Consider the following 25,059-nt stretch of genomic DNA (forward strand, 5'->3'; position numbering starts at 1 on the left):
GAGGAGGTTACTGGTTTCTCAGTCACAAGCTGGTTGCAAACCTGAGGCCAGCAGGTGTCAGTCAGTTATGGTAGATCTGAACTTTGACCTCAATATGAGAAGCTACAGACTGATAGGAGGAACCAAAGAGCTCTGTAAAGGTAAAGGCAAATCTTCTGAAGTTGGGATATAATTAATTTAATTTCACATAATTACCACGGTAGTAGCCATTTGTTTGTTAAAATTTTATGAAATATATTTGTTCGAGGTAATTAGTCCAACGTTTAGAAACTACAGCGGCTGTAATGAGCCACAGCAAAGGTAAACAAAGGTAAAATAACCTGAACAGGTGATCAACTCAAAACCACTCCTACCTTTTTACTCTCTCTCTCTTTGTAGTTTAAGCACACCTGTTACCGTGGCAACCGCCTGCGCCCTGCAAGACGAGCAAAGATTACGTTAAAAACACAACATTCAGTCCGTTATGATATCAAGTTTCCAGGCTTGATATTTATTTCTCAATTATTAATCAGCGCTTCCCTGAACACAGCGATGGTTGATTGACTAGCTGTACTTGGTGCTAACGTGGCTAACAGGAGTAACAGTTTAGTCCAAAGCCTTTTCTGCTAAAATAAAATCTTTAGTGTATGTCAGATACAGACACATTGCATATTGATCTGTTTAGCTAACGTAAGACTGTGTAGCAGACAGGCTTCAGGGTGTAGAAGTTGTATCAGTTCTGCCATTATGCTGTACTTAGCTAACGGGAAGCTAAGTGTGTTTGTGAGACGGCCACGCACGTGACCACGTAGAATGGGCATCAGCCAATGAAAAGCGGCCCCTGTGGTAAGGTCCATTGACGTCATGCCACCTGTCAATCATTCTAGGTGGTTTGTCAGCAGCTGACCAATGGGTTGGAGCTATTTGTACCGAAGAACACGCCCCTTAGCCGGAGGAACTGAATCTCCGTCAACATGACGGGGTTCAACATGCTAATGCGCTGCGGTCACAGAAATTTTGAGACAAATAATAGGAAATCATGGTCCAACATTGTCAGTAGGATGCAATCTGGACAATATCGTTAACAATATCGTTAACAGCGGAATATAATGTATTACATTTCCAAAACCTGAAGGAGTCTGCAACAATGCAAGAAATGGATCAAAGCCAGCAGCCTTTTCATGTCAAGTTGAATGTAACTGTAATCAACCTTCGTCTGCACAAAGGTAAATTTTTTTTGTCATGACATTGGTAGTCAAATCAAAGATCAATAAGGTAGTTATGCTTGATTTTATTCCAATGGTAGTTCTATGGTGGCATGAAAAAATGTGCTGCAGTAACTGCGGCTTTTACATGTAAGCACCTTTTAATGCTTCTGTTTATTTTTAAGCATTTTCCTGAAGGCAGATTTTCACAAGCCAGTATTATTTAAGTCACTACTCACCCGTTTTGTACCTGCAAAACTTTTGCATCCAACACAGCATTCACACTCCCATCCAATGAGACTGTGCTGCTCATTCTTCCTCTGGCTACGGAAGGTTTGGGCTTTAACATTGATTTCTTGTTGTTTCCTGCAAATAACCTTACAGACTTGATGTACGACTGGTTGGAGAATTTTATTGCCTTTTGTATTTGCCTCAGTGTTGGCTTATAAGGCAAAAATTACTTTAAAAAATGTCTGTGGTAACACATTGAGTTCCACTGCTTCTGCCATTACAACACTTTTTGTTGCTCAGACATGAATATGGTTTGTCGGAGGCTTGCTCTACTTCTTCTTCTTTATGGCAGTTAGCAAGCAACGCTTACATGTACATGACTGTCATCTACTAGAATGGAGTGTGGACCAGGATGGTAAACATATATTACACAGATTTTAAAACTTAAAAAAGAAAACCGCAAGATTCAGAAGTGGAACGTTTGTCCAAAATGTCTTGCATATTCAACTGTAATTTATTGTTTTGTGATCCCTGTACCAGTTCCCTTCTCTCAATAGAATATTTGTTTTGCTGTTTTTTCTTGAAAACAAAAATCACATCTTCCTATAGGATAATTTTTCAATACATTCTGCCACAACCGGCCCTTTGAGGACATTTGTGATCTTGATATGACTCAAAATAAAAATTAGTTAGTCACCCCTGCTTTAGGTGGTCCACTCCTAAACAAAAACCATCATTGAACCACTTTTTTTTTTTTTGCAAAACCATGCAAAGCAGAAAGCTTTAAAGTTTTGCCGTTGCGCTGCAGGAGCTCAGTTGTGTTGGTTTGAGCAGCTGATTCGATCCCCCTGCGCTGGAGGTCTGATGCTTCCTGGCTATTTATGGCAGCTGCTCCTCCATTGCGCCTGCTCCCTTCACTCCATACATGGTTGCTGTGGGATGAGGTTACCACAACAATTTTGGGACACGCGCCCAAACCTCTTGGAAGTGTGTTACATCCATCTAAACGCCATCAGAGCAGGATAACAAAACTTCTTCTGCAGGAAGGGGCAACATCAGGACAACTATTTCTACTTTTTGGAGTAGTTTGAGGATTTAATTCCAGCATCTTTCTTTTTTTTTTCTTTCACTTCAGCACTCTCCTGTTAACCCCGCTCCTGTTTGTTTCATTTGCCTCTCCCTTCTTCATTTTCTCCGCTTGGCTGTTCCTGGACAGATTTATTTCTCCCGGTGCCACAGAGCGCTGGAGGGAAAGCACCCAGGCTATATTTGTCAGCCGCTGTGGTTGGACCTTCTTCATGGTGGATGACCCAGGATTCTTCATTTGTGGTTTTCTGCTCACACCTGCAGCTCCTGACTCCTCACCATCCCACTGAGGAACTAAGGGTCTATTCGGTTTTGAGGACAAATGAACTCCCTTTATTATTGAAGGAATATCTACTCGTAAGTATTTTCTTTTGTTTGTTTGAAATTTTTCACATGCAAAGTGACCTAACATTTAGTTCAAATCATCAGTTGCATCTTTTTCTCACATGTTTATAGAAAATATTACAAATTTAAAAAGACATTTAATATCTGAAAAATACTCAAGTCATAAAGAACAATTTTCTAATGGGCATAATTGACAAAACAAAGTTTGAATCACTTTAACAAGACAAGAATTTGACAACGTGAATAAAAAATCTTAACATACAATCTGTAAATTTACACTGAAATCAGTAAGTGGGCAATTTTATAGTCCCTCCTAACATGTTGGCAAACTTTAGCTGTGTTAAGTTTAACTTTGTGTCCCAACCGAGTTTTCCTCTCCTCGTGTCTCAAGTGACCACGGAGGTATTAGCATTCCAAGCTGCAGATTATAGTCTATTGGCGGTATGCGGGTGCAGCTGATCTTACGGGGTGTGTGTGTTTGCATGTGTGTGTGTGCTCGCCTTCCATGTTGTTCCAACATCATTTCCCCACAGTTTTGTTTTTGTAGTGTACGTATGACTGTTCGCTGCTCGGTCATTGGTTGCTGAGTAGCACCTGCTGTTTCCCATCAAAAACAGGAGGACAAGTTTACAGGCTGGCTCCACACTTGACTCTCTGTCACTGAATGCCCCTTACATGAGATCTGCACGCGCTGCAGACATATGCTCTTTAAACCTATGAGCCCCAAACCATCAAGGCAGATCGCATAAATGCTCGAGTTCTTTTGACAATGAACTATTAACTACTATTAAATTTGACTAGATGGTTTAGGCATAGATCAATTAAAAAGGTTTTAAATTGTTTAAAGAAACATCCATCCATTGTCTGTTCACCCTTGTCCCTAATGGGGTCTGGAGGGTTGCTGGTGTCTATCTCCAGCTACGTTCCGGGTGAGAGACAGGGTACACCCTGGACAGGTCGCCAGTCTGTCACAAGGCAACACAGAGACATACAGGATAAACAACCATTCACACACACCTAGGGATAATTTAGAGAGACCAATTAACCTGACTGTGGGAGAAAACCAGAGAACCCGGAGAGAACCCATGCATGCACAGGGAGAACATGCAAACTCCATACAGAAAGACCCCAGGCCAGGAATCGAACCCAGGACCTTGTTGCAAGGCAACAGTGCTACCAACTGCGCCACTGTGCAGCGCTGTTTAAAGAAACAATAGTATATAAATGTTTTTCTTTTTAGCTTTGCATAATGTTATAATGTTATTCCCTAATCAAAACCATAATTAGAGCATTGCCTTGATTCTTTCCTGAATATTTGCGAAATCCTTTTAATCTCCATTCAGCTTTGAAAAACACCTAGATGGACCTAATTCCACGTAAGAGACACAGCTGCTACCTGGAGCTGCAGTTCAGCTCCTTCAGACTAGCCAGTGGCAATTAGCAAACACCTGGTGGAGCTGCGCTGAACTGCTGAATCAGTTTACGGGCTACTTCTCAGTGCAACACTAGTAAAAATGTGGTTAAAAGGTTAATAAAGGAGAGATGTTGTGATTACTCCCTGAAGGCGGAGTTTCAGAAAGAGTAGAAGTTTTTAAAGAGACAGAGACCCAATTTCAAGGCGTTAAATTCTTAAGTAAAATTTCTTTTAAGTCATATTTGATGTACATAGCATTTTTTACAACTGAAGTTAACACTTGATTGTGCTATCAAATGGCACTATGTGTCTGGAAAACACATTACTGCCCATTTAAAATTCAAGATTTTAAGGAATTTGTACGTTTCATTTGTAAGAGTGGAAAGAATAAACTTCATTGGTTGATTGTTCTGTTACCGCTTACAATATGATGCTACAAGTTTAATCTTTTCTTTGTGTGTGAGCTCAGTGTTTTCACATATACAGGTATGTCTCAGCAAATTGTTGATTGCTACAAAATACAAAATGTTTATTGCTTGCTTTATAGTGGGATAAAGCACTTTAAGCTTCCTTGTTACAAATACAAATCTGTATTGTATTGATGTTAGTGGTGGCGATGGTGTCAACAGGAATAGTGGCCTCAAATTAAATTCTGTTTTAGGCACCGTACAACTTTTGGCTGGCCCTGCATATACAATTAAATGCAAGCTTTTCTTGTAAGATTTAGTTAAACTCATAATCTGCTTTGTAGAACAGGAAATCTGGACAATAAGCTTTGTTCTGTGTGGCTGACTTTTGGAAAATAAGTTTGCTTTTACATCAGAAGGTATGCTGAGACTAATATCATCAATCATTGGTCGATTTAGTAATTTCTTCATGTTTAGACTGTAAATCTTTTTACTATCTTCATTATAAATGTAGTAAATACGCAATTTCTCATTTATTCTCCATGTCCAACACCATTATCCCAATTTCTTTGTTTGTATACGAGGCATATATGACACGATACAGACCTGTACCGTCATGTTTTGATAATCGGAAAGCAATGCATCATTTATCAGGAGACTCCAGCAGGGAGGAGTGAATAATGAATCTGGAAAGTATTTATGTTATTTGCCAACCGCCATGAAAAAATACAAGTTGTAAAAAAAAAATGAAAACAGACAGGATATAAGTGAATAATTATTCATACATAAGTTAAACTTATTGGAAACAAAATCAAATACTACTTTATTATATTTGATAGGACAAACAAAGAAAATTTTCATGGTCTTAAAATACATTGTTTGGACAAATTAGATATATTGAAATGTGAATGTTGGTATAAAACAAGGCACTGAAAGTTTTAACATACAAAATATATTTATTTTTTAATAGAATGGTGTTTGTGGTTCATTGAAATAGTAAAGGATGTGTTTCTAACACTGAATATATTCATTGAATAATGCCATAATCTTATCAAAAAGACAAAACTATTTTTTACAATTTACTCTAAAATCAAATCTGTTTTAATAAGGAACAGACAAATCTTGAAACAACCTGGCATGAAGTAAAGTTACTTTTCCTCTCTTTCTGTTTTTCTCTGGGCGTTTGCTGTGCACAACTCAGCACCAGCTTCTGTGTTCATCAACGTCCATATAAGAGCAGAGCATGTAGATTTCTGCACTGAGTGTTGATGTTTGGCAGACAAGAGAAAGGCAGATCTGGATCCAAGCAGGGAATTCCAGAGTAAATATTTAAGGAAGGAGTCAGGATGAAGGTCCAGCTGTGCAGCGTCAGGCTCACACTTGACCCCCAAAGTCTCAAAGTCTGCAGTTTCCTCATTCATATGTGTTTATATTTCTGCAAGCATATCAGTGCCAGTGTGTTAAAACCTGATTCTGCAAATATCATCTTGGTAATCTCATAGGATGTGCAGAGAAATATGAAGCTAATTTGTTCAAGAAGCGGCAATTACTCTAACAGCAAACATCCCCAAAATATCACAAAACGTAAAAAACACAACTCTCTGATGATAGAAAAATAAATATCAATAAAAATGGCTTTTCTTTCTCTAATCTTGTAATATCCAACAATTTTTAAAGCATTACTTCACTGCTAGCCTGTTAGTAAAAGTAGAGACCATAAAACAAGTATTAGGTCATTTGTCATTTCCATGACAAATGTGGACAAAACCTTGTCAATATTTCGCGAATGTCTTGAAAAATTGCAGCATTTCAATTAAATAAGAAATGTATATAAGTTTGTTTAAAAGTCATTATGAAGACATGCTGCGCCATGATCCTCTACTTCCTGTCATCTTCTTCTTCGTGGTTTACGTTAGTGGTGACATCTGGTTGTTGATCATGTAAATTGCTATTAATTCCTTTTATATATTGTAACTATATAAAATGATATATTTTAAATGCCATTTAAAATATTTAAAATGACATTTAAAATGACAGGAGTAATACTGTGGAGGTGAACCCACTGACTCTGGCAGATGATGCAGGCTCAACACAGAGTGAACCCGCGCAGTTTGCCACGTCTTGGTCCGGATCATCGTCTCCTGTTTGTGATGCCTTTACTCACCCTCTCTCCTGCACTAACTGCCCCTCCACCTCTCCTTCATCTGCCTGCGCTCCCTGCAGACGTCCCTAATAAGGCAACATGTGTTGTGAGTGGCTGCCTCAGAGAGAGGTCGCTCCGTGTTTACCAGAGGACCGTCTCCACGCCTTCGTCTCTGTCTTGTTTTCTTTCCCACTCTCCTTCGCATTCCCCCTGTCTTTAAACTCGTCATCCATCTTACAACTCCCACTCGTTCCTCCAAACACTCTCTGTCTTCCCTTGATTTTTTTTTTTTTTTTTTAGTTGTCCAAAGCAGACCAGAGTGTCACATCATAAGACTTCTTGGATGTAAACAACACTGGCCTTCCAAGTGACTAAATTTAAAATGGACTGTGAGGACAACATGATAAGCAGACTCTTATTCAGAGTATTAGATTTTAGCTAGGGCTGGACGATAAATTAATAACAATATATATCGCCATAGATACATGATCAATATCAGATAGAACATTCACTATTCAATAATGTAAAATATTCACAGAACATAGCGATCCAAAACCACACAGCATTCTGGGAGATGCAGCTAAACTCACTAACTCATTGGTTACCTAGCAACATTTCCTTCATTCTTTGGTTACCTAGCAACAACCTGTTGAGTAACTTGCGCAGCAGCAGTTTAAGGTTTCACCACTGTGCCTAATAACTGATTAAAAATAAACAACAGAGTGAAGAGAAAACTGTGGATAAAACAACGCAAAACATCTTGCCGTATTTCAGATAATTGGAACAAAAAACTAATCAGTAATTATTGATATCGACTGATATGAAACGCTTATATCATGATCAGTTTTTCAGCTATATCATCCAGCCCTAATTTTTGCTTTTCAAATGTGCAAAATTAATGGTTACCTCTTGATTTGAGTAGAAATACTAATGATTTACCCACAATTATACGACATATGTTCCGTCTGAAGCTAAAGCTGTAGTATTTTGAGGCAAACCTCATAGCTCCATGGTGAGTGTTGCCAGATTGGGTGGGTTTCTGCCCAATTGGGCTGCTTTTAAACGCCTATGGTTGGAAAAGTCAGTTTTGGGTGGGTGTTAAAAATTTGGCTGCTTTACCACATTTGGCAAGTTTTTAGAAAGTGTTCAGAGGAACATTTTATTTCCCATAATAGTTATCATTGAAAGTACAAAGGTTTCAACAAAATGCTGTGTTATTTTACTGATCTCATTAATTTATTTTGAAGTATCCAGAATATGCCGAATGTGATATAATCTATGATTAGTCATTGGTTCACCAATTGTTAGTAGGGGTGTAGCGATACAATAATCTCACGATACGATATATGATATTCTGATCACGATACAATATATATCACAATATTTGGCAAACGATACAATCCGATGCTCTTTTACGATTTTCTGAAAGATTTTAGAAGGACAGAGTGATTTTAGAGACATTTTGAGTTCCATAGACTTTGATTTAATTGTAGACTGTAGACTCATAGATGCAAAATGAATCATAGATGCAGTGAGAAAATTTTGTTTCTGTCATTTAATTCATGTGGAATTCATATAAAACTCAAAGTTTCAACAGTGATCCAGGAGCTGAGTGAGGAGATTATCAGCCTCTGTAGACTCTCAATATGCAAATAATTGCACCTATGTTTTTCTTTTGGACATACTGTGGCTGCGTTTTGGAGTAAAAAAAAAGTCTTTTGGACTATAGGGGAAAGGCTTTTCTACCTTGGCTCCTAGAGTTAGCCGTGGCTGTAAGCTGTTTACTACTAACTGCCTCACCCCGTAGTGATCGACTTGCTGCTGCGCAGCGCCGTCATTCCCCTGCTTGGATCTCCGAGTAGCTGCCTCTCAGATTGCCAGGATCTCATCATACTCTCAGTCTCTGATACTCTTTGTCAGTTGCTAATAAGAATGATCGATCCGCCATCGTCATCATGGCAATCCTCACTGCGCCCAGACTGCGGCTGCGGGTTTCCCCTCTTCGTTTTCCAGCTCAAAACAGAGCGCCACCGCATGCAGGTGTTCATTCTTCAGGTAATCCTCTATATACAGAACAGAAACCACTAAGCTAAAAACAAATTACGAAGTGGATGCCACTAGTCGCTCCGATATACAAACTTTGCATTAATTTCGCGATCTCACTTCTTTTGCCGCCGCTCCGTTCGCGCCACTACTCCGTTCAGCTTCTCTTTCACGGTTACTTCGTTTCTTGGCAACAAAATACAGCCCATAGTTACATATTGAAGAATTTGAGATTTCCAAAAACAAAGGAATCTGATGTTGCATTTCGTTTTTTACGTTTGGAAGCTCATTCCCTTTCACCTAACCGGAAAAGCCGGTTTTTGACATTTCTCTGACATTCTGAAAAATATGGTTTACTTATTTTAGCATAACTCTGGTTTTACTTGGCCTATTAACACAATTTAAAAACTGGTGTGTAGTTTATAATGTGCACTTTAAGCACAAGTTGAAAGTGAGACTAGGGGAGGCGGAGTCTTGCTGCTACGTCGTCACCAATCAGACATGTTAAAAAGACGGAATAAGCCTATGGGCTCCTATGGTTTAACGTATCGATACTTGCGGTTGAAAAATCGATACTTTCCGAGGGGGGGAAATCGATAAATATTGTAGAATTGATATAATCATACAGCCCTAATTGTTAGTATGTAGTTGAAGTGGAAAACAGAAATCTGAGGGCAACGTCATAATATAGTAACGGAAAACCAAATATGGCTTGAATTGTCACAAATCTATAAATGTGGTCGATGAAACAAGATTTGGACTGTTTTTTTATTTTCTTTTTTTTGGAGTTGAGTGTGTTTCACTTTGTGCTTGGGCTGAAAAATGGCAGATTTGGCAACCCGGTCCACAGTCTGTACTTATAGCCAGTAGGTTTCTGTTCCAAGACCGAAACTATCCCAAACATTTAAGTGTCTGAGCACGGGATGTGCAAACAAGTCATTCTCCTGTCAATGAAAGCCAACACCCAGGACATCCTGTAGCCGTCACAAGATGAAGCATGCTTACAAACACATGCATGACTTCCTTAGATCATTGAGTGTGACCCACAAAGTTCAGCACCCTTCAGAATTACAGTTGATTTTGGACTTTTTCCAGTAGTCGCCACAGCCACGTGCTTTTTAGTTTTGGTTTGTCACTGTGTATTATATTCACTCTGAACCTTTCAATGAGCATCACTTGACTTCTTTCAATCAATATCAAATATATTGATTAATGTTCCAGTTATTATGAATCAAATACAACTCTAAACAGTTGGGCTTTTAGCCTTGACTTAAAGGAACTCAGTGTTTCAGCAGGTTTGCAGTTTTTGGAAGTTTGTTCCAGATTAAAGGAGCAGAAAAACTGAATGCTGTTTCTCCATGTTTGGTTCCGAGGATGCAGAGCAGACCAGAACCAGAAGGCCTGAGCGGTCTGGAAAGTTGAAACAACATCAAATATTTAATGTATTTTGGTGCTAAGCTGTTTAGTGATTTATAAACTAACAGAAATATCTTAGACAGTGTAAGGACTTTAGAATTGGTTGCGTCCTTTTGTTTTTAATTAATTTTTGTTTAATATCGTCTTTTGAAGATATTATAATTTATTTCATTTGCATTCTTAGTTTTGCAATCAGGGCTGCTTTAGTTTTAATTTTCACTTCCATTTCATTTGGCTCTACAAAGAAAATTTGAAACTCATTTTCCTGAACCTTTTTACACTGAAGAAAATTTATATTCACAATAAGTTGAAAGTTTTTATTTAATTAGGTCCATTTGCTAGTTAAATTATAAAAACTTGCTAAAATGCCACTGTATCCCAGAGGCAACAACCAAACAATTGTGGACAATTTCAGTCTCGGGGAAAACAGTGAACCAATCTGAAAACCTCCATGGTAGCATGAAATTTTCATAGCATATACTTATTGTTAATCATTCTAATTTAGTGCTATGTACTCCATAAACTAATGTTACAGTCAACTTTTCCTGTTATTTGCTCATATTTTTTGCAGATTTTCCTCCATTTACAGAATAAATCCAGTCACATTCTGCATCCGTTTTAGAAAGAATAGGGAGGAAATTATATTTCTAGGAATCTATATATGAATTCAGATGTGCTGCAGAAATGCTTGGAACCCAGTGAGAACAATATGGATGACGTGCTAGATTATGGACTTTTTGGGGCAGATCTAAAAATAATTGCTTATAATTAATCATTCAAATGTATTTTTTTTATGTGAATTTACTTTGACAGGGGTTAACTTGGTACATTCAGAACAGTCTGATCTTCTCTGACCTCGATGCCTTGCTCTCTAATCTCCTCCCACACTGTCTTGTCAGCGCTTCTTTCCGGGTCATCCGCCGGGTAAAGAACGGACCCGGTTTTTCTCTCTTCCTACCCAAACCTGATCGTAGTTTGATGATTTTTTTAAATTATTATTATTGTCAGTACCATCAGAATATACTTACATCTGTTTACTTTATCTGATGATTATCAATGTGCTTTTCTGTTTTTCCTCTGTGTTTTTTTTTTCCATTATTGTTTTTGTTTAACAGCAGAGAGTTCCTCAATCAAAATATTTTAAATTAGTGTCTGTCTGTCTTGCAGTTCTACCTTTCATAGAGTAACTTATAGGACCAACAACAGTGACACACAACTCAAGACACTTTAGAAGAAAAAAAATATTAAGTCTTATACACAAGTCTTGAGTTAGTAAAGAGGCAAATGATGCATTGTTTGCCAGTAAAATTGTTACATTAATGCATACATTTTTGTTTTATAATTCTTTAGAAAGAAGCACGCTTATATGAGTTTTCTTTCTTCTTGCTCCCCTTTCAGTTATGTATACTACGTTGCAAAAGCATGATGGAAATATTAGGCCATACTAAAAAACCAAAAAGTTATGGGAATAAAGTTATAATATTATGAGGATAAATTTGTGTGACAAAAAAAGGAATATTACTATAATAGCGTTGTAAAAATATGAGAATAAAGTTGTAACAATGGGAGAATAAGGCCATAATATTTCAAGAATGAAGTGATAATATTACGGGAAAAAAATCATAATATTTCAAGAATAAAGTAATAGATTTAAGTCATGATAAAGTCAAAATGTTATCACTTTATTCTTGTCGTTTTATTATTTTATTTTCTTAGCATGGCCCTAATACTCCAATGTAGTAAAACAATGTGTTTGTGAATTAATAATGATCAGATTTGTTAAATCAAGAGAATAAACTGATTTATTGATTAATTACAGGGACAATATGAAATGCAATATTTTTAAAAAAGCTTAAACTTTTTGAAAAATGTAATCTCATACATGTGCTGTTGCGACAGGTGAGAAAAGAGGAGAAGCACAATCAATAAAAACCCTGTCGTAAGAGAAGTTATATTCCTGATGGATCTGTGGGATTACGATCCGGATGTAAACGTAAATGTCTCAGGGGAGTTTCCACTCTTCTACTAATTGACTGCTGCATCACAGGAACAGTCTCAGTGCAACATGTGGTCTCATTTCTTGGGAACCTGATAGCATGCAGGCTGACGCACCACCTGAATTTGTACTAAGCAACCATCTGATTTCCAGTAGCCCTGGACCCCGCAGCACCCCCTGCAGCTCCACTGACTCCCTCCTCCAATCCCCTTCCAGAGTTTTTATCATCAAGGCTAATTTCTGCCTGTAATCTGATTAGGGGCTCTGAGCTGCTTTAACAACCTGCTGTGCTGTCTCTCTCTCCCTCTCTGCACACACACCTGCACTCATTCTCGTGTGACTCCCAGTCTGTGTGGGTTGCAGCTTGTGTTAAGTCCGTCTCTCTCTATGCTGCGGGCGTGTGTGTGTGTGTGTCACCTCTGTCTTTACCTGTCCGCTGCCACCGCTGTGAGCAAACGGCTGTGAGCAAGCCGTCCTCTGGTTCGCCTTTTTAAAGATGTTTCGAAACCCATGGATCTCTAGTTTCCATGTGAACCATGTGCAGCCGTGTAGGGAAGGTAAGGCCTGAGGAAGAGGAACCACTGACTTTTAGCAGAGTGACACGGTTATTTTCCAGGTTTCTGTTTGCTTTGTTTTGTTTGGTAAAGTTAAATAATTTACATATTTGCTAAAACTGTCACCATGTTTTGGTATGAGACAAATGATCTGTGAAAAAATCGAGCTCCTCCACCTGCTGCTATTGTGGTATGCAAAAATACTCTGCTCTTGGTCATAAACAACCCATCAGAGGCGGAAGAGGGTCTGAGTGCTGTCAATCATGCTCATGTATGCGCTGCTAAATGTGCTAATGGTGGGGAGACAATTCACCATAAGAAGAAAACTGTTTATTCGTTGTCATTGGTGGCTTTGCTATCTAGCTGAAGAATGGTAAAAACAACTGATGACAAAAAAATTTCTAAATGTCCCTGTTTCTTTTAATTATTCTGAAGCAAAAATTCACCAGACACAGAGACACACCTGCTGCTTTTGTTAGTTTCATAAGTCTTATATTGAAAGAAATTGATTTGGAAAAATGTTTCTCTTGCTTAATTTTGTTATTTATAAGAATTATTTTAATTTTGATTCTTTAAAATACCAACATTTCTACATAACTTTTTGTTTTGGTCTCCGTGATGACAGCTATTTAAATATTAAGTAATTCATGTTTTGATTAGTTACTCAGTACTTTTTTATTCTTACTTGAGTAATTTCTTGGATGGGTACTTTTTACCTTTACTTTTGAGTAAAATATGTAGAAGTAGTGATAATGTTATAGTTTCTATATCCACTCTACCACCTCAGGTGTTGATACCTCACTTACTCCTTATCTCGTTAATTAGGCTCTCATTTAGCTGAAAGCTGCAGCCAAGTTCACCTGCGGAGTCTATTTGAAGGCTCTGAATATTTTTAGACAATCCTCGTCTCATCATGATGACTTTAGCGCCTAAGTTGCTCTTTGGTCATGTCCGTCTCGAACCTCGGACTGTTTGTTTAGCTGGCAGCCTCCAGGGTTTCCAAGGGAAGCTAAACTGGCATCTGCATCGAGGGGCTTTCCACCAGAGGAAGGATATTTGTGAGGTCACACAAGTGCACACCTCTAATATGTTTTCCTTCAGACTGTTGGTTTATTTAAAAACAAATTATGCAAATATTATGGTATTTATTAATGCGACTGCATGGAACACATGGAAATGAAACCCAAGTAGAATCAACTGTATGTATTTGAGAGAAAAAAACAACTCATGAGGAGCAAACTTGGTGAACTACGACTTTTCTACCCACCTCAGGTGTTCTACCCAACACCTTGGTGGTTTTTTTGACACCAAAAAAAGTTTTGCTTTCTGGGATTTGATCTGCTCCTGCCACCATTAGAAGTGAAGAAGGCTGCAGTGTTTTGCCACAAAGTTTTTGGAGGCCAAAATTAGTCAGAGGGAATCTGGAGGCTGAAGCAGAAATACGATGCGTCTCCTGTGTGTGACATAAGAGTTAAAAGGCCAACTATGAGCTGATAGTGAGGCATGAAATTGACCATAACATGAAGTGTAATCGACTTTTGCTGTGGTAGAAATTTAACTGCTGCTGTGATAAAGTTTAATGTTAATATATGAGTATGAGCTGCAGTACATTAATTGCTTTCATGAATGCTGCATTAATTAAGCCCTTTAAATAATGTTTTACAGATTACAGTACACATCAATGATTTTAAAAACAAGAATTTGATGGAAAAGTTTTTTATGAGTAAAAAGTATACATACATGTTCAAATATTTACCCACAAACTCACTAATCTAAGAATATATGTCCTATAGCAAGTACCAGATGGAAATGTGTGCTTTTTGTTGATCTCAGCAGCCATCTTGTATAATTATGGCTGAATATTTGAGTTTTGTTCTAATCAGAATTGGTAATATAGATAATACAGACTGTGATGTCAAAATGGTGGTGGGGACAATGAAGAACATTTGGATTAATCACAAACAATATGATTATTGCAATATTTAGTAGTAATACTGCAGACATAATTGGTCTTTGAATTGTGAAGTCTTTATTATTGAACTGAGACAGTTTATTAATATTTATAAATAAGGTTGGGAAAGAGACTGATAACATGTTAAAAAGGCAGAATACAGCTAATAAGTGGTGATTTTTCTTAAAACAGAATATCTGAAGCTGTCAAAACAGGCAGTAATTTATCTTCTAAAGCAAAACATAAAAATACATATAGACAGACAGACAGACATACGAGGTGCAAAGAACAAAACCTCATAAATTTTGCACGCTATGCACTTCATATCATTCTCCAAAGATCAAAAACAGTTCATGGTTTGGACAGAAAAAGTGTTTTTGTTTCGTTGCTGAGTGTAGTTTGATTATCAATATGTCTGCATCACTGAACTGAAAATGGTTGTGTAGATTATTTAATATTAAAAATGGCCTCCTGTTTCTCTTCTCAGGATTTGGATCTAAAGTTCCTACAAAACTTTCCAGCTCAACCTCTTTACCAACAGAAGCTCTAAGGTAAGAAAGCAAAACGTTTAATTCTTTATGTTTTAATCAATAAATGTGTGCATAATAGTGACATAAATGTTCTTCTTAAGCAAACTGATAATGTTCTAGCAGGAACCAGAAAGAGAGGATTAACAGGTTGCTTTTATGTTCGCAATCAAATAAAGCACACATACACACACACACACCTTATTTCTATTACCCATGATGCTTTGTGTGAACTATGTTTGCAACTTTGAAAATATTGGAAAATATTTTAGATGGACCATAAAATCATATCTTAATTTTCATCTTTGAAAGAATGACCTGATGAAATCGCCTGCTGCTGCTTTGTCAATTCCATTTTCATATGGAAAAAGAGGAAAAAAGTTTAATTTATATTTTGTTTTACAAACTTGTGGCATTATATGCTGTATGTACTTACTGTTGGCAGCCCAATTCAGTCATTTTTAAAACCACATTTTGCAGCTGTAAGATTGAAATCTTTCCAAAATGTTTTAAAATCCCAGATTGGACAAAGAGCCTCTGCAAAAAACTGTTTCTATTCTTTCCTCAGATTAACAGCTGGATTTAGCCTCAGACTTGGACTAAGCCATTGTGACACATAAATTTGATAACTCAAGATTTTCAAATGAATTTTTCTGTTATTTGTACATTTTAAAGTAGATCTACAAGGCGCTGCATTATATAAGCATTTATGTTTATCAGAGGGACTTTGCTCAGAACTATGTTCAGTGCGATGCTGTGAAATATTTGGAAGAGCAGCAACTTCACCAAGAACTGTCTGCAGTAGTTTAAATGTCACCTGGGAACATATTTATTAAATAAGCATGAAAAAGATGGTAATGCACTGTCTTGGTATTGTGGTTGTCCATAAAATGGTTTATTGATGAGCAAATATAATTTGATACAGGCTAACCAAGCTTTACTTTCATTTACCTTCATTGCTCTATTTTTAACTTGCAGAGTAGAAAAAAATCAAAGTTTCAACATAATTTTCTGGGCTAAACATGGGCAAGTAGTGGATAATAACCCCATGGACATCTAGTTTTTAGCAAGTAGTATTATAAAGTTGATTTAATAGAAATCCAGCAACAAGTGGAAAGTCCAACAGAGTTATATTACAGATATTTAATATGATATAATGTACATCTTTGGAGAAATTCATGATAAGACCTCAGAATAAACACTAGTTTTCCTTCAGATGAGGGTGTAGAAACAAAAGATATTCAGATTAAATAGGAGAATAATTAGGGAAGAGTTTTCTAAAGAAAGGAAAGTCGTAGTGATAGGTGTGGCCTGCTGGGGAAACCTGTCTTCACCTTTCTCCTTTGGATGGTGTGACATTATTTAATGACCTGATTCTTAATTTGGGCCTTGATGCGTTCAGCAGCAGCAGAGCTTTACTGTGACCTTCCATCTCCTCTTAAAGATGAGTCAGCTGAAGCCAAGAAGCGTTCTGGCTGTGTAAAGATTATTACATTTTCCATTCTACCCTTTAAGAGCTTAACTGGGAGGCAACTTGACTTGTTCTCTTGTATAAAGACGGTTCACCTCTCATCCACTTCTGTGCTTAAAGGGATGTAAACTGGTTCATCGTAGGGTAATGGGTTAATACGAACGAGCTCTTGATTTGGTCTTCGTTAATAACGTGTAACAGGCTATTTTAACTTTGGTTAATTAACCAGTAATAATAACCAGGATGTGAATAATTGACTCTTTTTTTATCTTCTAAGTTTTCAGAGTGACTTCTCCTTAAAAGACAAGACCAACTTGGTCAAGAGTGTTTCAGACACAGATGCCAAACTTCTGGTCGTTCTTCCCAAGGGTGTGTATCGATAACACTAAATACAACAACAAAAAACTTTTTTTATGACTTCTAAATGTTAGATTTATTTTTCATATTTTTAGTGTCGGAGTTGAAAAAATACTTTGAGAAAGCCATCAGCAAGGATCTGGAAATGAACAGGTAAGCATAATTTGATGTAAGCACAAAAATCATGACTTGGTTTTAAAGTAACAGTTCGGTAAGATTTTGACTTGCTTAAGTTAGGGGATGGATAAAAAATTATAACAATGAACAAACAAAAGGAAAACATGACTTTACAGTGGCAAAATAACAATAAGTAATAGAAAATTGCTTCAACTGAAATTAATCTGTTAAGTGCTGTGTAATATTTTGGACTGGTTGAATGTAGCAGGCAGCTGGATTTGGACTTTAACTGATTTTTCTTCCGTACGAGTGATTTCTGCATTCAGCTTCATGTTGCTTTAGACAATTAATTTAATGATTTATTCAAACCCGGGAGTCCTTTTCCTAAAAGCTGCTCTGTGTAACATTGCATTGCACATTATGCAACATAGACATTCTGCATGTGTTCCAGTATAAAGCGGTGGTTTATTTATTTTTTGTACCAAACCTGGATATTTTCAGTACAAATACATGTACTGTTACACCGATATCAAACTCCTTGACAGTGTTTTTTAAGACTTGGACAGGTGAAGTGTTGCTGACTTTCAGGCTCTAACTTTAATCTCTTTTAGAAAAGAAAGGATAGCCCGGCGGCTAGAGGGGATTGAAAGTGAAGCGCCACCTGCTCTTGTGCCAGGTGGTTTTGTAGCCAACAGGATGCTGGAAGAAGATCCACCTCGGTACACGCGTGCTTCAGACCCCTGTGAGCCTCGTGGGATGGGTAAGCTTGATTTAAAAAAATAAATAAATAACTCTTTGTCTTTCAGTCACTCTTTACAATTAACACTGGTATTTTAATTTGCCAATGCAAATAGTTGTGTAGGCATATTTAAAGGGGATACACTATGCAAAATTCACATTTTGCACATTTTTGCTTCCATTTCGGTCTCAACTGCTTCTGAAAAGAGAACAAGTGCTTAAGAAACACCCAGACAGTTTTTGACAATAAGTTAATGTTTTTTGATTATTTGTTTCAAAAACCTTCTGAATGTAACGTCACAAATCACCAACCCCAGTGAAGCTCCAACACATTTGGTCAGCTGGTTTAACCACTGTATGTGCTGTACAGTGGATGCTGGAAAAGACAAGTGTTTTGTTGTTGACTTACAATCTAGAAACCACTTGCTATGTTCTTGTTGGTTGTGCAGCAAGGCTGTGCTTTTGGTTTTCAAAGATGTACGGTAGTGTAATTGCACATTAGTTTGCGGCCATTTTCACATGCGACTGTAAATGTTGAGTTTGGGGGCGTGGCCAGCAGCAGCATATTTGGATTTAGAGTGACAAGACGCCCTAAACAGCTCATTCTGAAAAGGAGCAGACTAAAATCTTATTATCTAAAGATGATTTTGTGCAAAAAATGTTATGAACATGTTTTGTATAACCCATAGACCTATTCTGTGATGGCTATTTTAGTGAATTTTATCATATTTTTAAAGTATGTAAACAAACCTCCACATTTGTAGAAAAGACAATATTTAATTCCAACTGTGGAATTAAATATTGTGGAACTGCAGAGGGAGGTTGATTTGGGCCAGGTTGATTTGGGCCAATGTGACAGCCTCTTTACCTGGGCACATAGCGTTGATTGATTCAGCAATGAACTCTACTTTATACCAAAGTTAACATTTGTTGATCAGATAAATTCATGTTGGCCTAAATATTACAAAAAAAGACTCAAACTTGCACAGTCATTGCTCGTTAAATTATGCAATCACTCAATTTTTTCCACTGTTTACCCTAGTGAGGCGTTACAGTCGAGAAGAGATGGAGCCGCCGCAGAAGAAGGTGACCTCTCCAGACAGAACACCTCAGGTGAAAGGTGGCACTGGCAGCAGACGCCCAGAGCCAGTGGTGGTTTACGTCGATCCCGTGACATTATCCACCTCATCCACACCCACGTCAGGTCCACCGTCCAACCTCAGCTCCAAGGCTGAGCGCATCGCCCGCTACAAAGCTGAGCGTCGCCGGCAATTGTCAGAGCGCTATGGGATCCTCCTGGATCAAGAGGCGGACACTGAGTACACACCGCGCTACCGGTCCCGGCGTGAACAGGACAACTCTGACCGACACACCACCGCCAGGAGAGACAGAGAGAGAACAGAGGTGGAGGTCCACGGACGGGAGCCGAAGGTACCATACCGCTCTGGAGTGGGCCGAGTTTACATGACCACACACCCAGATCCTGCCACTGCTGACCCACCGAGGCCGGTCCACTCAAATCAAGCTCCTCCCCCAACTCAAGAACGACCTGGCAGATTCTCAGAACAGGAGAGAGCAATGAATGTGGAGAATTACCGCCGAGGCGGAGCTCAGGAACGCTCACATCTAGTCACATCTAGAGGCCGGATGCAGGAGCAGCACCAGCCTCAGCCACAACAGAGGCAGCACCCCCACCAACATGACGTCTCCCACCGAGATCCAAGTCCCGCCTCCACCCGAAACCACACAATCTCCACGGTTCCGAGCTCTCCTCGCACAGCGCGCCGTGCATCTTTGCCCTCCACACGCTACGGCATCTCACCTGGCGACTTATTCATAGAGCAGCAGGCTCAGAGCATCCTCAACAGGCAGGGGTGAGTATAAAGAAACATGGCATTAGTAAGTGCATTGAACATGCACTTTGGGTGAAGACAATTCACAACAAATGTCTTCTCAAAGCAATTTATTAAAATAAACACAGCAAAATGGTTCAGTGGTTCAGTTTCCATTGGCTACCAGCAGGTGAAAAACATAACAGTCTAAAAACAAAAGCAACGCTCATAACCTCTGTGTGTTTGCTTATTTTACTTTGTCAACAAAAGGTTTAGAGAAAAGTCTGTGGAAAGTACAAATAGACAATTGACCTTCGCACAGGAGGTTTCAAAACTTAGAGAATGTTGTTGGTGTTTCTACTTATGATGGTTTTATAACCCAATCTCTCCACCTGTTTCAAGTTGCACAGGGTTGTGTCCTATCAGGTGAATGCTTTTCAAGCAAATTTTACTATTTTATTAATGTGTAATGTGTAAACATTATGATACATGCATAACGTTTTAGTTTGTTCATAGGGTCTCTGTGTGCAGTAGACAAGTTGGGCAAATTTGTTGCTGTACCTAAGTATATAGTCTGGTTTGGTTTTGCGACGGTGGACACATTTTTCCTCTACTGGTGAATTTTGAATCGTCAATTTAAATTTAGAGAGAAGTCTGCTTTTCATCTGTACGACAGAAAGAAGTTAAGGAAAGTCTACATTGTTTGGAAGTTGTTTATCCACTTATAAAATTTCAAAATCCATAAAAAATGAAGATAGAAAACGGAAGCAGTTTATAGCAAATTCCTTGTGAACAAGTACAAGTACATTGATTTAAGCAGTTTAAAGGGTCTGCTTAGTAACTATGGTGTTTTTTGTACTTTTTATTTAGCTTCAATTCATTAGCTGATAAAACCAAAGAGACCAAGTAAAAGGAAGATTCTTATATATGTTCTTTATTTAAGAGTACCTCAAGTTTTGTGACTGAAGTTGATCAAATGGATTTTAAGTCAAAGGAAACATGAATATTTTACATTGTAAAAGAGCAGTAATTTATGTGGTAAAGAGTCACTTCCTTGTATTATTTCTGGTTTGGTCGTGCTGATCTGTGACTCTAATCAGTGCTTTGTCACTCTTCAGATAGCTTTAAAAGTCCCACTTGTGGCCTCATCACATTGATTGTGTACTCAAGAAGCACAAGCAATGTTTAAGCACTTCCTGCCATTTTAGATAAAGCCGATTCCCGTCACTTATGTCCTGCTTAGCGGTCCACAATGAGATTAGAGTGACCTTTGATTACCAGAGGTCATTGGGTTAGAGATGAAAATAGCTGGACTTACTATTTGGCATAAAGTCTTTCTGGAGGGAGAGTTGGATTCAGATTTAGCTCTAATGGCACGCTGTTACTTGATCTTGCTGTATTAGAGAAGGATTTAGGAGCTGATATGAGTCCCATTATAGTCTTACGTTCGAGAATTTTCCACTGTAGGTTTCATTTAAAGGTAACATGATTTGCTGAGATTTCAAAAACAGTTGGACAAAACTGAGACATTTACATTAACAGATTTGCTTATTGTCGCCATGTGATTCAGTAACGAGTAAAACTGCCTATTGTAGGAATAACTTGCAGTAGTCATTTGATCAGACTTTATCAGTCTCTCACATCCTTGTGGAGGAAGTCAGGTCTTTTGTGAAACTGTACTTGCAACAGTTCAATTCTTCTCAGATGAAACATTGCTAAAATTAGGTTGTGCCATTATTTTTAGAAACAAAACATTGTTTTTTGTCTGGCAACTCTTTATAAAAAGCAACAATTTCAGTATTTTTCTGATTGCTCAGTTGTGAGATATTACAACCTAAGGTGGTAATGAGGCTTGAGATCCAATTTATCTCAGCACTTAATTGGCCAAACTCAAGGTGAAAACGTGCAGTTGTCCTCATTGCTCCCACTTGTGAAAAACACTTTCTCACCATAGAGTGATTTCTAATTGGGACTGAGCTTATAACCATTCTCCTGTGAGAGCAAAAATTGCTTTGCCCCACCAGGGAAAGATCCATGGCCAATACTTGTCCTCCCTGTCATTATGTTAAGCACACCTATGTGCTCCAAAACAACAAACCTTTGCTTTTGTGGAGTTGATCATAACCACAAAGTTTTGTGATCAACTAATAGCACCTGACCCGAATAGTCAGGTGCTATTGGGGTATCAGCACCTGACTGAAATTCTTAAATCCCAGAAGTAGAAAGGATGCACTTAGTTCATGCCTTGACTGTGTCTACTGGGGCAGCAGTGGCTCAGGTCAGATTTGTCCTGTAACCAGTGGGATGCTGGTTCAATTCCCTGCTCCCCCTGCCTGTCTCAGCCTAGTGTCACCGATTGTGTGGCAGCTTTGCTTCTGTCAAGCTGCAAGAATGACTGGGTGACTCTATAGCATGAAGCACTATAGTCCTTGGATTTGATGACGTGCTATACAAATGCAGGCCATTTGTCACTTTTTTGTGTAAACAGCCATGGAAAGCTGTAATCACAGTTCTATGATTGTTACTACCGCAATGTCTGGTTTGTATTTTCTAATCAATCTTTGTGTAAGGCAGATGTTATTTCTACCACCTTGGGATATGTCTTTGTTGGTGTTATGTAGTGGATTTTGACAAGGATGTCATTCTTTAATTGGACTGAAACCTTAATGTTTGATATGCATTTCTTTTCCAAGAATCCGAGTAAGAGAACGGTTGTCCAGAGAAGAAACTCCACGAAAGCACCCTGACCAAAGTCCAGACAGGAACTTCCAAAACAGACATTATAGTCATGGCAACACTGCAAAGTACATAATACAACAGTCAGAGCACACCCAGCAAAGGACAGTTCCACAACCTCAGCCAAATTCAGGTCATCATCCTGCTCCTTTCACATCTGAGTACCAACACTCTGGCCCTGCTGTGGACCCTCAGCCTATTGTGGCCATGAATGCTCCATTGCCAACTGGGACACCTTCAGGAGTCCAGGAAGTACAACCACAAAGAAGGGTGAGTGCCGACCAAATCTACGCTGCTCATAGGGAGGCAAGAATGGAAGCAAGACAAGTCCTAAAAGAAGAAGCAGAGACGGAGGGCCTGCTAAAGAGCAGGAAGGCAGTGTTGCCATCTGAAATTCGCCGAAGGGAACGCAGCGTGGATGATCCTCAGAGGGGCCGGTATGAAGACATGGAGTGGCAAAACATCAGCCCAGAGAGGAGGAGGAGGAGTCATTTCGAGGAAGATTGGGATGATGAGCAGCCAAGAGAGAGGGGTAGGGAAAGAAAAGCTCAGAGAATCAGGGAAAGAGTAAGAGAGCATCCTTCTAGTCATGACACCCAAGAGGAGAGAGTTTGTAGATCTATGCAGCCTGCCTACTCCTCTGTACGTCAGCAGCATAGACAGGATCAGTCCTTGGAGCCGGTGCACCATCCAGTGTCCCGAATAATGCATCATGAACCCCCAGAGCAGAAGCAGTATGAAGCCAGAAGGGTTGAACATACACCTCTAATCCAACAAGATCTTCAAAGAGAACATCAGCACAACCAATTGAAACAATCTCAGGAAAACCAGAGACAGTCTCATGGAGAGCATGAGCTGCAAACAAAACACCCCCCAAGAAAAGTGGAGGACTTTCAAATACAATATCAAAATCCCCAAACTAAAAAAGAGATGGTGCCTCAGCAGACAGTTTCACAGCATCAGAGGTTGGACTCAGCTGTCTACCTCCAGAGAGGCTCTTCTTTGCCTCAGGCCAAACACAGAAGTATGGAAATAAGTGGAGGGCCCAAACCCAAGATAAGAACCCGCTCCATGTCAGACATAGGTGTAAGTCAGCACTCCATCATGTATCACAGTGAGAGAGCAGGAGCCGGGAGAGAGGCTGCCAGAATTGCCCCTCCACCTGGGATAGCTAACGGGGAAGTGGGCACCCTGGACACAAGGGTGTCAGTTGCACAGCTGCGACACTCTTACCTGGAGAATGCCAGCCGGAAGCCAGAGCTGTAGGTTTACTGGCATGAACTCGCTTGCATTTTATGAATAACAGTTTGCTAGTGATTTATTAATCATTTTCAACTAAATTGTGGATGAATAATCCATGTTAATAATACCAAAGCTGCATGGATCATGTCTGCTGGTCATTTCACCAATATTTGCATGTTCAGTTGATTCATTCAATTGAAATACTTGCTTAATCTTTTTAAGAACAGAGCAAGAGTCCATCACAGGACAACAGAGAGACAAATGACAACATCAAGTATTCACACACTCAGAATGGCAGTTTGTTGATGAAACCATAGTACCTGGAGAGAAAAAGGAGAGAACATACAAAATTAGCATGAAATTGCCCAAACTAAGACTAAAATTTTGCAATGAGGTAACAGTCCTAACCATTATGCCACTTGGCCCCTGCCCACATGAACATTACCAAGAAATGTTTAATTCTGGTAATTCATTCATCTTCTATACCTTCCAAATTCTTTGCCAAGCCCAGGTATAAAATGTAATCCATCTCCAGCAGTCTTTGGTCAGGTGGTAGGGTATACCTTGAACTGGTTACCAACACAGAGATCTACCCTCGTGTGCATGTGATGAAGAAAACAGACGATCCCATTGTTAACCCAGGCATGCAAGAAAAAGCGTAACTGCATTCCCATGTCACTCTGGTTGTACTTATTGTTGCTATGATATGTACATGTGAGGCTTTTCTTAACTTGACTATGAGGAACAAGAACATTTTCTTATTCTAGTTTCACTTTCTGTTTGTATCTCTCGTCAAACATTTTCTACCAATCCCCCGAAGTGAGACAGCTAAAGCAGATCTTTCAGTTAAGGATGAGGAGCCAGCTAGCAGCAGCGGCGATGGAGATAGAGAGACTCGAAGGCCTCGACGTTACATTACTCCAGGAGACAGTCGCACATCAGAGAGGTTTCGGACACAACCCATTACATCTGCAGAACGTTTGGAATCTGACAGGTATCTATTTGTAATCATCTATTCCCTCAGCACATTAATAATTGTCAATGATGCTGTTTAATTTTTTTCTCCAGATCACGTCTTAGTCCGTCACAACTACAAGATGCTGAAGGTACCTGCAGCCATGCTTTTGAATCCTTTCTTTTCACATTTAAATCCTTCAGTTGTGAGGCTCATAAAGAGGAACTATGATGCTTTGGTCTGAATTCCTTGTTATTGTAGCTTTACGGGTCAGATTTTTAAAAATAATCTTGAACCTTTACCCCTGTTCTGAG

At 38.8% G+C, this 25,059-nt stretch overlaps 1 protein-coding gene across 8 annotated transcripts in view; it reads left to right on the plus strand.

Moving 5' to 3' along the window:
- Positions 1–2,415: 2,415 nt before the first annotated feature.
- The window catches only part of svilb (supervillin b), a 52,166-nt gene continuing 29,522 nt past the window's right edge, over positions 2,416–25,059 (plus strand). For 7 of the 8 annotated variants that reach the window (XM_028019416.1, XM_028019412.1, XM_028019414.1 and 4 more), the window contains exons 1-9: positions 12,608–12,822; positions 15,258–15,321; positions 17,046–17,137; positions 17,221–17,278; positions 17,854–18,002; positions 19,023–19,854; positions 22,506–23,810; positions 24,611–24,784; positions 24,859–24,896. In XM_028019416.1, the coding sequence (XP_027875217.1) occupies positions 12,762–12,822; positions 15,258–15,321; positions 17,046–17,137; positions 17,221–17,278; positions 17,854–18,002; positions 19,023–19,854; positions 22,506–23,810; positions 24,611–24,784; positions 24,859–24,896 (2,773 nt within the window). In that variant the 5' untranslated portion in view covers positions 12,608–12,761. Of the gene's footprint in view, positions 2,859–12,607; positions 12,823–15,257; positions 15,322–17,045; positions 17,138–17,220; positions 17,279–17,853; positions 18,003–19,022; positions 19,855–22,505; positions 23,811–24,610; positions 24,785–24,858; positions 24,897–25,059 lie in introns of those variants that run through there. The other variant, XM_028019419.1, reaches the window with a different exon arrangement.

This window comes from Xiphophorus couchianus, chromosome 6, assembly GCF_001444195.1.
Source record: "Xiphophorus couchianus chromosome 6, X_couchianus-1.0, whole genome shotgun sequence".
NCBI lineage: Eukaryota > Metazoa > Chordata > Actinopteri > Cyprinodontiformes > Poeciliidae > Xiphophorus > Xiphophorus couchianus.